This window comes from Hakea prostrata, chromosome 6 (assembly GCF_041222555.1).
Source record: "Hakea prostrata isolate BN-2017 chromosome 6, UWA_Hpros_2, whole genome shotgun sequence".
Taxonomy (NCBI): domain Eukaryota; kingdom Viridiplantae; phylum Streptophyta; class Magnoliopsida; order Proteales; family Proteaceae; genus Hakea; species Hakea prostrata.
The window spans coordinates 21,973,066-21,991,154 of NC_142605.1; the positions used below are offsets into that span (position 1 = coordinate 21,973,066).

The 18,089-nt window shown below is 38.1% G+C and overlaps 1 protein-coding gene across 1 annotated transcript; it reads left to right on the forward strand.

The window, feature by feature from the left end:
• Positions 1 to 214: 214 nt before the first annotated feature.
• On the forward strand, positions 215 to 6,636 carry LOC149012612 (pentatricopeptide repeat-containing protein At3g61520, mitochondrial-like). Its single transcript, XM_089157634.1, is given in 4 exon segments — positions 215 to 804; positions 1,328 to 1,578; positions 1,581 to 2,206; positions 5,428 to 6,636. Coding segments are annotated over 4 exon segments (1,572 nt in total). The 3' UTR covers positions 5,533 to 6,636.
• The last annotated feature ends 11,453 nt before the right edge of the window (positions 6,637 to 18,089 follow it).

Genomic DNA, 18,089 nt, shown 5'->3' on the forward strand with positions numbered 1-18,089 from the left:
CCAACAGGAGGGGAAGGAAATGGAACCGCAGAGGGCGAGCGAAACACTTCGTGAGGACAGCAGCCGAGGGAACAGGAAGGCGAGTGGGCCGAACGAGGGACGACCGGCCAGCCAGATGCTGACGCCCAAGTCGACGTGAAGTGGTGAGGGCAGTGGCAGCAAGCACGCACAAGCGTCCTTCCCAACGTTTGCCTGAGCCGATCCCCAAACCAGAATGGAGCTAGGGAGTATCGCCTGCAAAATTGACAAAGATGGGATTGGGCTGGCCAAATACCCAACAAGAAAGGAGCTTTCTTTATCTGTATTTCTTCGCTATTTCTCATTGGATGTCAGCAGCTCTGCACCTACAACAACGACGACGACGAAGAGAGCAGCGTCAGCAGATGATGATGCAGAGGCCGTGACCAGGATTGTAGAGCTACTCCGAAGACAAGATGCTTACTCGGATGATGAAAAACTCCGGCAGCTTTTGTCGTCCTATACTTCACCATTCACCCATCCTCGTCTCCTCCAAGTCATCCGGCGATTGGGTGATAGCTCCAAAGCTCTGAAATTTCTTGAATGGATCGAACAATATTCATCATCACCTTCATCGCCGATCTCGTCGTTTTTCCGACAGGGGTACTCTGCCTCCGCCTATCAGGCCGTGTTCGAGCTCGCTAGCAGAGAACCCGAGTATCACCAAAAGCTATCTCAGGTCCTTCAGATAACCAAAGCTCGTGGCGTCTCCCTTAATCGCGACTCTGCATCACTTCTTATACGTTGTTTCGGCAGAGCCCAGATGGCCATGGAGTCTATCCGAGTCCAAGGGGACGAGGCGCGGGGGGAAGCCAGGAAACGGACAGGAAAACACGAAGCAGAGGGAACCAACGGGACAACCCCAGGGAAAGCCCCCGACGCTCACCCCGGAGGGCAAAAACCCAGAGGCCACGACCGCCAGGCCACCCCAAGACGCACCCAAACCCGCCAAGGCCACCCCAGACACCACAAACCACCGAGGGACAGGGAGGGGGGGGGAAACCCGGGGAAAACAAGCCCGGAAAGGGACGGAGGGGGAAACCAGAAAAAAGAACAAGACACACAAAAAAGGAAAAAAGGAGAACGACAACAACCAAAACAAAAAAAAGAGAAAAGAAATCTCGAAGAAACCGGCGGCGGGGAGAGGAGGGGCCCGGGGCCAAGGCGCCAGGCGAGCGACCACCCGTAAGCCCAGCGGACGCAAGAATAAATCGCCCTAAAACACCTTCGTCCCGTGGGGACTAATAAAACCAGGATAAAAGCACTTAAATAAATAAAATATTTATATAAAGTTTTAAACATTTTTACAACACAATGACGTCGATCCATCGCGTCGGAACGCATACCTTTGCAATACCATCATCGACGTTCTATTCAAATCAGATCGTACAGACGATGCTCTGCGTATCCTCAAATATATGCTTGTGCCCGATTCATCATCTCCTCCCAATGATGTCACTGGTTCTATTGTCTTCTCGGCATTATTGAAAAGGAATCAACCTAGAATGGTGGTCACTGCGGAAGAATTAATTGACCGGGTGTCCAAAATGGGCGACCACGGGGTTTCCCTGATACAGTGCGGCTAACTCAATTGGTTACCAAGCTTTGCAGAACCGGCAATACCGGCCAGGCTTGGGATGTTCTTCACCTCGTGATGAAGATGGGCGGAACAGTGGAGGTTCCATCTTGCAATTCCCTCTTGACAGGATTGGGCTGGGAGGGGGATTTTAAGAGGATGAACTTGCTTATGTCTGAGATGAAGGACATGGGCATTCAGCCTAGTGTTGTAACTTTTGGAATTCTACTGAATAACCTATGCAAATCGCACAGGGTTGATGAGGCACTGCAGGTGTTTGAGAAAATGTCTATGGAAGGAGAAAAGGATGGATTTGCTGTTCAACCGGATGTGATCGCTGTTAATACTCTAATTGATGGGCTCTGCAAGGTAGGAAGACATGAAGAAGGTCTGAATTTGATTGACCGGATGAAGTCACAACTTTCTTGCTCTCCTAATACGGTTACCTACAACTGCTTGATTGATGGATTCTGCAAGGCAGGAGAGATTGATAGGTCGTTTGAGCTCCTTGAACGAATGAAGTACGAGGGTGTTTCTCCGAATGTGGTCACACTAAACAGCCTGGTCAATGGGCTGTGCTCTCATGGCAGAAATGGTGTTGTTGAGATTTTGGTATGTTCTGTCACTAGAAGTGTTAATACTTAAGTTCCTCTTTGTCTGTTAGCTCAGCTTCCTTTTCAACCCCCTTCTTCATGAAGCATGTAGAGAGATTTTGTGCTTTTTTCGCGAGGAAAAGTTCCAAGAGTCAATGCTGATTATATGGGCATGTTACATAAGTTAATGCATTATACTTTTGGTTTAGAAAAGGTTTTTCTTTTGTCCAGGGCTTCGGAAACTTAGGCTGGAAGTGCTATAACTCTTTATTGGCAGATGAAATTGAGATGGTAGTTGCTCATGACACTTGGGCATGGAACGTCTCTTTTCAGCTAATTGTTAGCATCACTAAGTTCTATAACAATATGCGCTGATTAAAAATGATTACAGTTCTAAAACAGAACAAAAATAACCTCATAACTATTAATAGAAAATGCCTTAAGTTTTCTAGAGGCACTATGTTGAAAAGCAAGAGAGAATTTCTACAGGCACTATGTCGAAAAGTGAGAAGAGTAGAACATTAGTTATGCAATAGAGAGATGAAATTAGCTGTTTTTGGATATTACGGTTTCTTGTTTGGCAACTTGTCACTATTAAAAGATATTAAGATTCTTGTTTTTAGGGTCTTGGGAAGTACAAAAATTCAAGAAAATAATTATATCTTAAAATTGGACGGTCAAAATGGGTCAAACTAGGGTCTAAGGTCACTAATGTTTGGGGGGGGGGGTGAGGTTCTTAAAGTTTGGGACAGATTTAACGGTTAGATTGGCTTAGATTTGAAATTGAATTTTGGCTCTCTAAAAAAATCCGAAAATTCAGGACAATAAACAAGAAGGGCACATGGAAAGGGGGACAAAGAGGGAATGCTAGATATGGAATTGGGAAGGCAGTACCTACTTGTAGGTGAAGGGAGCTGTGATCAATTGCAGAAAATTGGAATCTTTCTATGGCTGCTGCAGGCTTTGGAGAAGAAAATAAAGTCTGGAATTTGCAAGAAAATTGAAGCTTACAGCCGTGGGAGCTCCTCCTTGACTCCCCATGACTTCATCCCTTCCTTCAAAGCAAGCTTCATTCAATTAGTCAAATTGATTTGTTACAATTTTTTTGGGGTGGGGGTGGCGGCTCTATTTATAGCCTTACATTGAAGGAAATTTAAACTAGGACTCAACAAATAAAAGACTAATTAGGACCAAAAATTAAATTGGACTCAACTAAGGAATCCTATTTGGATTAAAATTCCTTAGTACAATTAGACTCAACATCCAAACTAGGAAAATGACTCTTAAGTAGCAGTTTCTTAATGAATACAACTTGCAAATCAAATTAAAAAAGGAATCCTACTTGAGATTGGATTCCACTAAGACTCGTAATGGAACAAGTACTCTTTCATAACTTGCTAATCAAAGAGGACTCTTAGGACAAAACAAAATCAGATATGGACTCCTAAAATTAAGGGGAATCAAACAAGGCCACTGTGACCTCAAGGGGATGTGGTAAAATGACCAAAATACCCCTTAGGGAATGTGGCTTGCTCTTGGTGCCGCAAGATTTGTGGGCTTTTTGGGCCCAAATAATGAGGGGCCCTACTTGCCAATGCTGGTTGCATCAGACCAGGTTTACCGGATGGTGCTTAATTGTCAAAATATCAATGATGAATATATTAAAACGACATGAAGACAAGATTTATGTTGTTCAGCAGTGTGTCTACATTCATGGATTTATGTCCTCATTGGGCCAGTTCACTGGTGAGTATTTAAGCACAAGAATGGCTCAAGCATAGACTATTTTACTTTCTCTCTTGTGCACCAAAAGCAAGGTTTACATCTTCACATATTGACTATTTAGCCACAACAACTTGGGAGCAGCCTCTTGCTTCTCCTTTTTTAGAAACCAAGATCTTATAACCAGTCCAAGAACAGAGAAAAGAGAGAAGATGGAGAATAAGTAAGAAGAGGAAGAGAAGGGTTATCGCAAGTCAAAGAAGAGGCCTGTGATTAGATGATATCTTTAATTGCTGGCTAGAGCTTTATAACTTAATTCTAAAAGGAGAAATGATCTTCCAGCCATTAAAAACTAGTGGCAGACTTATACAAGGAATAAAACTTAAATAAACCTAAAATGCCACGAGATAGGGTCAGAGTTGCCCCTAAGTTGTGCCACAAGAATTTGAAACTCCCCCTCAAGCTAGAGCATACAAATCACCCATGCTTAGCTTGGTACAATTAGAATGAGAACTAGGAACAAACAGTGCCTTGGTAAACATATCCACTAATTGGCCAGCTGAGGACACAAAGGGAGTGACAATCAGTTTATTCATCAAAACATCTCTAACAAAGTGGCAGTCCACCTCCATATGTTTGGTGTGCTTATGGAACATTGGATCACTTGCAATACAAGTAGTAGTCGTTCACTTGCAGAATCTACCCAAGCAGCGTCAGGGAAGGCCACCATATCCATATGTTGATCGGGATGATTGATTAGCCCTTTGCTTGGAGCACCTCAAAAGCAATGAAGTACATGGACATCATTATCCCAGTGAGCCTTTGTAGGGCACTCCATAAACTGACTTAGAACTCCAACAATGAAGGAGATGTCATGTATCATAATACTAAGATTAATCAGTTTCCCTATCAGACTTCTGTAATGATGAACGTCATCCAGTAATTCTTCGTCATCGACCCCAAATTTTTGATTAGGGTACAGTGGGATGTCCGCTAGCTTTGGAGTAAGCATTCCTATGCATGTGTTAGGAACTACTTCTATGCTATGAATATAGTGAAGATCCCTGGAGTCCTTAGTTTGGGAATGTGTTTGCAGTTTGGCTTTTATTTCCTTAATGCTGGCCCTGTCATTTCCAGACATAATTATATCATTCACATAAACAACCATAATAACCATTTTGTCCCCTTGATGATGGACAAAAACTGAGTGAAAGCTGGGCTAGCGGGAGAATAAACCTCTTGCTAGATGGACTTCAGGTTCGATTGTAGCCACTTACCCAAGATATTCTATATGAATCCCCAGAAAGGTGAGATTGGTAGTTAAACTTTGGTCTCTTGGTTGGGACTCTGGGTGCCTATTGTGCTTCTATGAGTTAGGAACAATTGAGTGACAACAAATTGTGCAATTATATATTGGTACTATTTTGTGTGAAGGATATTCACATATTTTTGTAATCATCTTTGGTATTTGGATTTTTTTCACTAGTAATACTTATTTGCTACAACATTGATTTGCAGGAGGAGAAGAAAAAGATGGTTGCATCCGCTTTTGGAGAAGATCAAGCGGGTGGTTCAGCAACTCGGCTTACAGTGGAAGATTTGAGATATCTATTCATGGTCTGAAATTTAACTTCTCTTCTATGATCAGAGTTGTCAGGTATTCCTTGTGCTCCATTTCTTAAGGAATGACCGAGGAATCAAACCTAAAGTTGAATAATGAGATGAAACATATTCAAGTGAAGTTGTTGCTCATTTCTCATGCTGCGTGCTTGTCACACAGGTGGGAATGATGCACAGCATATTTTTCAGTCTGACATATCTAGCTAAGGCTTAAAAGCCAGTATTTACTGTGCAGATGTAGTTAGACAACATATTGTAAATATCTGAATATACAAGCCCATGCTTGCTTTGTATGGCATAACAGTCAATGGTTTTGATAAAATTGTTTCCTAGAGGGATTTTTTGGATAGTATTTAAAATCAAATTATTAGCCCATCCTTACTCTTAATAGTTGGAAATCATCTTCCAAGAAAATTTAGGAAAGAAATTAAACCATTCCTGTGTTCTAAAATATAATTATACAAAAAATTGAGGTGCCACAGATCTGGCTTACATGATAGATCTAGTGCAGTTAGTTTGATGGGTCCAGTCTCATGGAGACATGGACCAAATCAAATATCAGATTGGAGAGCAGACATTGGCAGCTAACTAACCTACCCTGACGCAGGTCTGGTAAATACATTTAAGTTTCATAATATTTATGTAATGCCAATGAAACTGTACATGTTAATGTTTACCATCTCACCAACTTCCCCATATTTTTCATATTATTTGAAAAAGATTAGAAAGAACCACAGTAGCAAGTTTGAAGCTTGTTCATGGGCACCAGAACCAATAAAGTACCACTTTGCATGTCCATTTTTAAACAATTTGTTACACGCTGAGGCTTGCACCTGAACAGTGGGGGTACCACTGGGAAGAGCTTGACTGTTGAACTAGGATTTCATTTTCAAGGCAGTCATTTATCAGCCTAATTAGTATTAAGCTTTTACCGTAAACAGGATATCAATATGTAAGTGGTCTGTTATCAATGACCAATAGTCATTGTAACTTGTAAGAGTAAAGGGTTATAGCTGCAACATTCTTCCCTCTTTTAATCAATGTTTTCAACTTGTCATGAAGCGACAAGGCATGCCCTGACACACATTGGTGATTAATTTCCTGATGCACCAGGGTGGTGAGACCCAGAAAATTTGGGATATGTGGAAAATATCAGGAATATGGAAAAGAGTCTTGTAGTACTACCTTGCCGAAATGCCATGGTGCCATGACAACAGTTTCTTATTCTTCACCTACTGTACCTTTCACCCTTCCGATCTGATAGGGTTCTTCTGTATTTGCATCTATTCTTCCAGAACTTCCTTTTGGTGATATTGCCTTTTGTTATGGAAAAGTTTCCAAATGTTTCACCCTTCTGATTCCCAATAGTTAATTGCTTATCTTAATGAATATTCTGAAAAACCAGAAATTCTGGTCTACCTTAACTTGGCTATAAGCTACTTTGTATACCATTTGTTTGGTTTGAAATTTTAGGTGATTTGCCCAAAACCCAGTTAACTGTCCAACTGCTCCGGCTCTGCTTAATCTTGTTCATGTAAGATCTCTGAAAAAAGAAAGTCACTTTTCAGATATATTTGGAGTGATTCTATAATAAAATATTTATGTATATTCATGCAGTAAATTCACCTTTCTGCAGTGAAAATAAAGAAAGCGGAAAAGGATTCATGTTCCACAATCCAGATTCTGCCATACTGGTACTATCTGAAATTTGGGATATTTTTCTTACTTTTCACTGTGAAGTTATGAAATGTCATTGCATACGTATGTAACAAAGAAAAAGCATTAAGATGCAAAGTGGCCAAGCAGTGTGATGCAAATTGAGGCTTGGAAGTTAGTCAATAATGAATTCCATGTGACATTTTCCATTTTGAGTTAACACAGTCAGTCGTCTATTTCTTGGTTCTATTTGAGTTTCTGGTGCTGGACTTTGTTCAGAAATAAATAAAATAATAATAACATTTTTAGGATAATATTAGTATTGGAAATTGTAGGCAAAATATTAAGTCATACAGCTCTGATGGGATTCACTTTTTGGAGACAATTCATTTTTTATATTTTCCAAGACTTCTTTTCTTCTTGCTTTTCCTGGGTGGAATATTGTGGTGCTCAGATGAATAGACTGGTAAACTATATTTGATTCTTTAATCAGTCTAGAAGTAAAGTTGCTTTTCTTCTGGCTTAGACAGCATAAATGTGGGCTTTATGGCTATATCTGATTTCTGAGGTTCTTCATTTTATAGAAGGTACTTTCTGTCCTCATCTTTACTTCCAGTCTGCTGCAAGATCATATTAAGGACATTAGTTTTGTTTCTGTTGTAAAGTTGTTCATTAGATTTTCTGCACCTACATGCCTTAAAATTGGATTTTTCTTGGACTGGAATTATTCTACTTATTTTCTTGGCCTTATTTACTACTGGCAAAATTACCAACCATATGTAAAATTCTTAATTCTTCTTTATACTTTTGGGGTTTCTTAGATATCTAAGAGTCGGGACAAGTTGACTTTCCTTTGTTAGCTCTTCATTCTTCAAAGAGGGTAGGAAGGTGTATTTACTGGAAATTTTGAATTATGGAAGTCCTATGAGTAAATAAGTTGGATCTTCTGTTGTTTCTCTGAACCTGTGTGGATCTCTATATATTTGAATTTTATAACACCCCACACCAGGTATTTATAAGGAGAACTCCTTTTTAAAGTGTCCTTGGAACATTTTAAGCATGGCTAGCTAAATTCTAGACTTCATCTACTGCACGTTGATATATCATTTTAGAATTTATTTGTCGAATGAGCCCTATTTCCTTTTAGCGTTTCTGTTTTGTCCCACTTCACGTATAGATTTGATGGAGTATACTCATTCATATGGTTGCCATCTCAGTGCAATGTAGTGTTATTATCTGCCTAAATTTGGTACCACCTCTGTCCAGTTACTTCTTTGTGTAAGATAATTTGTTGCAGTTATAAATATCAATTGTTGGACAAGTAGAAAGGCTCTGGAATGAGTTCTTTGATGGTGCCTGACAGCTTACTAAAATTTTCATTTTCTCTAATTTGTCACCTTTTCATACCTAGTCCGACCTTTGGATTGATCCTTATTTTAAGCACAGTTGTGAAGAAAAACAAAATATAATTGATATTGGTATTCCTTATATTTCTGTCCTTAAATCTTTCATGGAGTTCTAGGTGGCATTTTGTACAACTTTGCATCTCTTTCCAAAGTGGCTTAACAATTTCACAGTAGGAAATGAATATTAAAAAAAAGAGATTGTATATTTGTTTTGATGATAATTAGCAGTCTACATTAACCACTTGTTTAATCGGAATTTCTTGACTTCTGGAGCTGATCAGTTGTATAATATATACTCATCCCTTAATGGTGACGATATCCTTGTGCCTTTTCCTGTATCTTGTAATGTCCTTGAAATTTCTATGTGTTGACTTCATATGGGGTTTTAATTAAGGAAATTCATGATTGTATATTTTCAATGTTTAAAGGTGGACTATAGTGTCCTTTATTGGAACTGAAAAAGAAAAGCATATCTTCCTCCATCACATGTGGTATTTTGTATAACTTTGCATTTCTTTCCAAAACAGCTAACATACTCACATTAGGAATTGAATATTAAAAATAAAATGTAAATCTGTTTTGATGATTATCAGCATTCTAGATTTTTTTTTTATATTATTATTATATTTTTTTTTTGTGGTAAGCAGCATTCTACATTAACTTCTCTGGTTTAATGGGGAATTTCTTATATTTTGGAGCTGATTGTTGTATAATATGTACTCATCCCTTAATGGTCGCAATTGAATCTATGATATCATCATGTGTTTTCCTCTATCTTGGAATGTCCTTGATGTCTATGTGTTGACTTTGTATGGGGTTTTATTTAAGGAAATTTTGATTATGCCTTTTCAATGTTCGGAGGTGGACTATTATGGAGCTGATTAGTTGTATGATATGTACCCATCCCTTAATGGTCGCAATTGAATCTGTGATATCCTGGTGTGTTTTCCTATATCTTGGAATGTTCTTGATGTCTATGTGTTGATTTTGTATGGGGTTTTATTAAAGAAATGTTGATAATACCTTCTCAATGTTCAGAGGTGGACTATTATGTCCTGTATTGGAATTGAAACAAAAAGCATATGTTGCTCCATCACATGTGACTGTTTAGCATTTAAATCTTTCTGTTATCATTACTTTTTTTTTCTTTTTCCTTTTAAATGTAAATATAGAGAAGGTTAACAATATATCAGATTAAGAAGGAATGGTTTCAGCTTTCTTCCCCAGGTGATTGTACTTTTTCTTCTTTATAAATTTTTCCTTACGAAAAAAGGATTATCCTTATCCATATTCTTCTCTTTGGATACCATGAAGGGTATTTGTTTAACTTTTTATTTAAAGAAGGTAGAAGCCAAAAAAAAGGGAAAGAAAAAAAATTATCCTTTTGATTTATAGTTTCTTTATTATTATTGTTTTTTGTAACGCTGAAGTTTTATTTGATAATTTTTTGCTGTGGAATGCTGCAAACTAAGTTTTTCTTTAATGTGTAATGTAAATTACATATTTTATCCACATTCTTAGTTAGTACATTGAAGGTTCTTTTTTCTTTTTTTTTTGGGGATTGGAAGTGTGGGGTTTTGTCGTAGTAGAAAGTAAACTATACCAAAGGTCCATAATTACACATTACACAAACTTAATATCATAGCACATTACACCTACAATTGAAGGTACTTTTGAACAAAGATGATTTGCGCATGGTTTGAGATCTCGGTCTTGACCAAGATCTCAACCAGCCAAAAAACCAAGATCTCGGCTGAGATCTCATAAATAAATCCTGCTCAACTCGAGGGCTCATCTTTGTGGGTTTTAGGGCTCAAGTTGGGCTGAAATTTGGTATATAACCTATTTTGGCTTTCTAAACACAATGTACCAAAGGAACGAGTGAATGTGTGAGTTCCAACTCCACCCTAACTTTGAAATAGAAATGTTGAACGAATGAACTTGCAAACGTATAAAACATGAAATGCACAATCATCACTTGATATAAATGCAAACAGAAAGGTTTAAAGTGAAATGATACATCAAACATGTTCAATGGTTTAGAATTCCACATTATGACATTACAAAATTGTACTTATATATAAGTTATACCACGAGAGTACAAGAGTGGAATGAAATTAAATGACTAAGTCATTATGGAGTCTAACATATATTACAATCATTTTCAAAACATAGTATTTTTCATTACTTTTTTAAATTTTAATTTATTACATTTTTTTTATTTAAAGATTTAAAAGAAAAATTATTAACAGAAAAGTAAGTTTGTTCTATGAAATTGTAGATTTGGCAAAGATATTCAATGTACATTAATCCACACTCCAACACATAATACATAACATATTATTTGAGAAGAATGAAATTAGGGAAGAAAACTTGCCTTCCTTTAAGAATGGCTTCAAAATCACTTGATTCTTGTTGATTACTTATTGTAGATGAGCCAAGTAGAGTTTTGATGCTGTAGGGGAAGATGTAGCTGTTTTTCAGCAAATAGTCCGGCCATTAGGGCTGCAACTGGGCCGGGCTTTTGCAATCCCAAGCCCCCTATATGTTATAATCTGAGCCCATTCCCACCCTGACCCTAGTTTAGGGCCAAGAATTATTGTCCCTGGCCCTAAGCCCTACAAGGCCAAGCCAAGCCCATTCCCGCCCTAATTGGGCCAAGTCGGGATGGGTTGGCCCTGGCTCTGACCTTGATTGGCCCTGACCTTGATTGGTGATTGGCCCTGACCCTGATTAGCCCTGATTGGCCATGTCCCTAGCCCTGATTGGCCCTGATTGGCCCTGATTAGCCCTGAGTGACCCTAATTAGCCTTGTCCCTAGCCCTGATTGGCCCTAGCCTTAATTGGTCATATTCTTGGATCTAAAATAACAAATGTAAATTCATAAAAAAATAATAATAATAATAAAAATAAAAGTATCATAAGTAAACTAAAAATAAAATTCATAGAAATATAAGATGATTCAAGCTCATACAAAATGATAAAATAGTCAATAAGTTAATAGTATTGCTTTAAACATAATTAAATTCATACTCCATAATTTTATATTGATCTATGAAAGTCTTTCATTGCTTTGATGATGAAAATTAAAAACCTCTCCCATTACTTTCATGATGGAAATTGAAAACCCCTCCCATTGATATCCTTATTCAAAAAAAAAAAAAAAATTCATATTCAAAACTTTGTTAACAAGTAAATCAACAATAATTTAGTATTGATATTTTTTTTCATGGTTAAAGAGAATTATATTTAGTTACAAACATAGCTATCTGTCCTTAATAAGTTTTTTTTTTTTTTCTTTGAAATATCACATTGGAGGCAAAAGAAAGATGTCAATATTCATGATGAGAAGTTGGGGTGTAGATTTGTTAGATATAAATTTTCTATATACTAGCTTTTATTATTTATAATATATTATCTCGCCTTAGTCAAAAAAAAAAAATCAATGATTTTTTTGAACTAAAAATGACTTAATTCAAAAAATAAAAATTATCTTAAAAATAATATAAAAAGTGAACTCATAGTCTAATATTATCAAAATGACTAAAGGTCAAAGTCGAGACTTATAGTTATATCAATGTTAATGTGAAGATAGGGTAAAAATCTAATACATAATCATGGTCAAATTAACATTAAGACTAGAGCCAAAATCAGGTGGATGCTTACTACATTCGTAATGAAGATATAATTTATTTTTATTAATTTTTTTTACAAAACATGATCATGTTTTTAAAATTTGACAAGTGTCAAATATTCACCCATGTGGATTATAATTAATTCCTCTCCATATGGGTGGAGGGTCCAGATTCAAATCAAGGCCAAAATCATAGCCTAGATCAAGGCCAATATCATGGCTAGGATCAAGGCCAAGATCAGGGTCAGAATCAAGGCTAAAATCAGGGCCATAATCAGGGCCAAAATCAGGGCCAAAATCAAGGCCAGAATCAAGGCCAAGATTAGGGCCAAGATCAAGGCCAAGATTAGGGCCAAAATCAAGGACGGGCCGGGATGGGCTGGGTGGGCCAAAGAGTAATCCCAGGCCCGCCCTTGGCCCTAACCCGCCCTTAGGGCCAAAATTTTTAACCCAAGCCCTATTCGGGCTCAGGGCGGGCTCTAGGGTGGGCTTAGGGCGGGTCAGGGCCACCAAGGCCAAACTTGCACCCCTATCGGCCATAAATGGAAGAACAAGAAGCAGGGTCAAGAGGAGGTTTAGAGGAGCCAAGAGGAGACATCTTGTCTAGACTCCGCAAGAGGGGGCATATAAAGGGTAAACTCAAAGCTGAGATCCCAATGGAATCCAGACTCGAACCAAGATCTTGACTCGATCGGGATTTGGTATTCTCTAGGTTTGCAAGGCTTCTCAACTCGATATTTCAAAATATTGAGATCTCGGCAAGATCTCGTGAGACCTCGAACCAAGGATGTGAGGGTTCATGTCCTAACCATGGTTCAAGATCTCGCTCTTGAGGGCAATTTTGCAATCGAGATCTCGACCGAAATATAGTAAATTCAAGGCCAAACTCGAGGGCCCATCTCGGGGGGTTTTAAGGGTCAAGTTGGGCTCAAAGTTGGTATTCACCTATTTAGGCTTTCTAAACAACACTGGTGGCCTTAAATTTGTGAGCAAACAATCCTATGGAAATGAGTCTAACTCGACCCTAAGTTTGAAACAAAAATGCTATTGGAACAAACATACGGAGTTTTAAAAAATGAAATATAGAACCATTGGAACATATAAGTGAAAAGCAAGTGATAAGATATATCAAATAACTTAAATTGCTTAGAATTTCATCCATATGAGTATAGTACAACATCATCGTTCTCGACTCTTGAGAATACAATAGTACAATTTATTTTAAGTTCATAAATCATAACTTCATAATAGAAGGTGAGATCAAATCAATCAAGGCCCAGCTCCACCGGCACCATGACCTCGTCTTGTAGGTCTTGTACTGAGGCTCTACATCGTTCAGCCAACTTGGTGAGGGGGTCAGTTGATCTTGTTTCTTGATGTAATGTGCTAAACCTTGCTTAGCAGTGGTGCAGGTGAAGATCTATCAAGAATCAAGCGGAAATTTTGGCCAAAATCCAACTTGGAAGGTCACGAGCGAGATAGGAGGCTAGAGGAGTGAGACAGAGTTGAGACAAGATTGGATCTCGCCTCAACTCGATCAACTAGAAAGAAAAAAAAAATGGTTGGACCAAGATCTCGGTTGAGATTTCTACTTTTTCTTATGTCGCCTGATATGTTGTCTCGCCAGGCCAAAAGAAAGAGATTGAGATTGAGATCTCTAACAATGGTCCTAACCTTTTGAATAAAAAAAAGGCATGGGAAGCAAGCACATGCAATGATTCATTGATTAATCTATTAAAGTACTGTTCAAGTTACACTTAAAAGATGAATGTATCTAATTAGATGCACACTGGATCCCTTGGCCAGCTTCCATAAGTTTTGTTCAAGAACCATTGAACCACTTGAGAATATCCCACGTGATGCTCAATTATAGAATGCATCCAGAGAAGCATTGCTTCGCTTCAAAGCTACATTAAGGGCAGAAATTGTTTGACCTGCTGAGCATCTTTCTCAGTCTCCAAACTTCCGTGTCTTTTAGTTCATCTATTTGTCTTCAGATGCCTTTCAAAATGTTCCAAGTTATTAACCCTTAGAGGTGGATTATGGAGGAAGACAAAGCCATACAGAAAATCCAGAAGATGGCATTAGATTCTGTGTCAATGGAATGTCATTCTTATAATTTTTCAAGAGCTGAGTTCCAGTTTCCCATTCCAGCAACTCATACAACATGCCTTAAAAGGATTGCATGTGACAGTCTGGTTGGGACTCAAATTTTATTGAAAAGTTATCCCCTTTTTTTTTTTTTTTTTTTTTTGAGTTTTCCATTGGTGAAATATTCTGTTTTATATTATCACGTGTTATGTTGTTATGCAGGTTTAAAATTTTTTTGGAAAGTATAGAAGCATAGTACATTCTGAAATTAAAAACTTAATTGGAATAACTCAAAAACTGAGGGAGAAAGTTCACATGGTGTGGGGTGGGGAGAACACAAGGCTTATATGGCAGTAGATGAGAGAGCACTTATGGCATAATGTAGAAATATTATATAGGCTTCCTACCAAGGGATCTTGCTAGAAATTTTGTCAAGATCCTTCATAATTATGCAAGGGATTTGAATTTCAGCTGTATCTCCTAGATAACCAATCTACAGAGCCTGGTATTCACTTATATACACAATAGAGAATGAAATATAAATGAAAAATCCTCTGTAGATGAAATATACATGAACAATCCTCTGAAGCTGAATGATCTTATGAAGATTACAGCAACTCCTCCAAAAGGGACCTCGACAGCTCCATCAATACATTGGATGACCAAATGAGAATCAGAGGCAGCATGACTTGATTTCAAAGGTACATTCAGCTACCCCTGCCTTTTTCTCAATTCACCTCTCCAGATCTTTCCCCTTCATCTGTGGTTTAATCCCTACTGGACAGTTTCTAATGGATTTTCTAGTTACCCTTTGCCTCTCCCACATTCAAGAGTGTGAGGTTGGACATCCCATGAAGCAAGCAGCTTTACTGAATTTGGATTATCCTTCAGCTTCTGTAGAAGTCCTTGAAATGGTTGTCTTTGATTATTCTTTCGTACTATATCCATGAGCCATAAATGTATGAGGACTTCTTTGAAATTCTTCCGTTCTTCGCTGCCCAAATATTCAGAAATAATGAATTCTGGTGGAATTAACATCCTTCAGGAGCTTGCATAGCCTTTTTCTTAGATACTCTTTCACTCTGATGAAGTGCTGTAGCAAAAGTGTAATTGGATGTCGAATAATTAAAATATAACTGTAGTGGCTCTTATCAAGAATAGGGCTGGTAACCATGGGTGTTTTCAAACATCTAAACACCCAAAATACCTTTTAGGCTCCATGTTGTAAAACTTCCATCCACCATGATGCTAAGGTTAAACTCCATCCCTGTTCCTCTGAATAGGAGCTGAAGAATACTCTGTGTGTGTCAAATGGAGAAGATATGAAATATAGGGATTTAATGGATTTCCTCAGTCAGGCATTTTTTTAGTAAACGAATTAGCTCTTTGTAACAAGAGGTTACCCCTTGTAACAGGAAATTTATTCCCCTAGGCATACCCTTAAAACTATTATCAGCATGGCTGGATATGTTGCATTCATCATATAGGTGAATACAGTAGCACTGGAGTATCTGCACTGCAGATTTTAGTATGGTCTGGGAGATTTGAAATTGAATCCAGGGTCTAGGGTATTCAAGCGAAGAACCAAAGTAGGGTTTTGACCACTAGGGCAATACCTGCTGAAGATAAGCCGGTGGTAGGTGAGGTTGATGTGAAGTCATCATGTCCCTCATGGCCTAGGCGAACAAGTGCTACATTGGACAGGACAAAGGGTCGTGAACCTGCAAGGGTGAGCGAACTCTAAAAACCTGTCGTCAATTTTGATTGTAGGTTACAACTCCCCTGCATAAAGCCGGAATTGCTAGTATCCGCCTATCAGTCATACGGTGGTGAATTCGCTCCCAGGCCTTGTATACGCTGCCCATGGGAGCTGGCCATGCCTGAAGTTGCTACCTTAATTGCAAGGAGGGGGATGTCGAAGATAGAGCTAGTGACTGAAGTCATAACAAGGTAGTCGTATTGGATGATATGGTTGGATCACTTGACCACTAGTGCAGTACCTACAAAAGAATGATAGAAATTGAACTAATAGTGTCCTTTGCAGAACAGGGTTTTGTTTGACTAGGAACTTAGAGCAAGAAAACAAATCTCACATGCTGGAGTTCAAAATCAATATCTAGCAGATATAGAAGAAACTAAGATGTACAAGGTCGGATTGCAACACTGAAGCCTTCTTATGGGGATTCAGAGAATCCTGCCATTCAAAACACAATAAAAGAAGTAGTCTGATTTAGTAGTGGTACTTTATTAAGAACTATTTTCCTAATAAACCTACTTTTTTTGTAATTCAGTAGATCTAAGAAATTATCCCATAGGATTTGCAGTCACCACCATCAATTGTTCATACTTTATCCATGAACCCAACAAGGTGAAAAGCCATGAAAAAATTTATTATTTGAACTGAAGGGGGGAAAAATAAAAGAAGAAACCATTCTATGACCACCTTTCCCTTTCTTATAGCCCCAAACTCCCTTTCCAATCATAATTTGTGTAATTTCACCACCAGAAAGTATGCATTTTCTTATGGTAACTCCATCAGAGCACATCTGAACTACACTGTTTTAGAGTATGACTCATATGTTATACCGGCATATCATATAACCTAAGATGGTATAGTTTAAGGGTTACATTTTATATCTATAACATGGATGTTGAATAATCTAATTTGATACACATTCATTATAAATAAATAATTCATTCTATATAGTTTTCAATCTCATTCCATAGAACCAAAGCACATTAACCACAGTTAGGCATGTGTGAGTCAAAAAGACCAATTTATGTTAAGTTTTAGTAAAAAAAAAATAGCAATATTATTGTGTTTATTGGCCTCAAATCACGTTGTACACGGAAAAAAATCAAACCTAATAACACGGAAAACCTACTGAAATATGATACAATTGTGTACCATATTGTTGAAATTTTGATATCTAAATGTCTCGACGTAAACAAGACACTGAGATGTGATGAAATTTTCAATTATAATCACTGTTGATAACTTGAGTCTGGATCCTCTATTCTCTCAAGTAAAAATTTGTGTTTTCTCACAATTTTCCACTATATATTAGGAAGGTTGACACTTCTATGTCACACATTAAAAAGAAGGTCTATTGAGACTGAAAGCATACACTTTTAATTTTTTTATTAAAATTTATAGATGCACTTATTTGTTGAGGAGAAACCGATCCAATTCGAAGTTGTTGATGTTTATACCGGTCGATCATAGAAGAATAATTAGATTCATGCAGATTCTTCCCCTAATTAATGAAGAGATCTTGATGGAATTGCCACATATGAAATTGAGCACAATTTTGCGAAGAAATACCCCACTTCTTTCTCGAGAAGAGACGACGAGATATATAAGGAGAGCACAAACCTCTGAGTGGTGGGTAGAGGATCTCTAGGTCACATAACCTAACCTCTACTTTGGCGGGAAGCCACAAACACAGAATGAAAGACAGGAAGGCGAGAGATGGTGAAAAAAGAGGAATGCAAAAAGTCTATATGGGGTGGACCCCACAAAGGTGTAAGTGGGCCGACCAGAATGACCTTCGCTTTTTAGCAAGGCCCACTAGAAGACGAGAGGAGAGAGGACACGCAGCTCAAACGGTTCTCTCTCAAGTCTAAACAACTTTCTCAGTGACAAACACCCCCAAATCTAGAAACAAAGTGACCCTGTCTGTCCCCGAGTAAAACACCTTTCTTTATAAATGATGGAGAAGTGTCAATATAGAGAGTAGGAAAAAGGACTTTTTATGTTTTGTTTTTCTCCC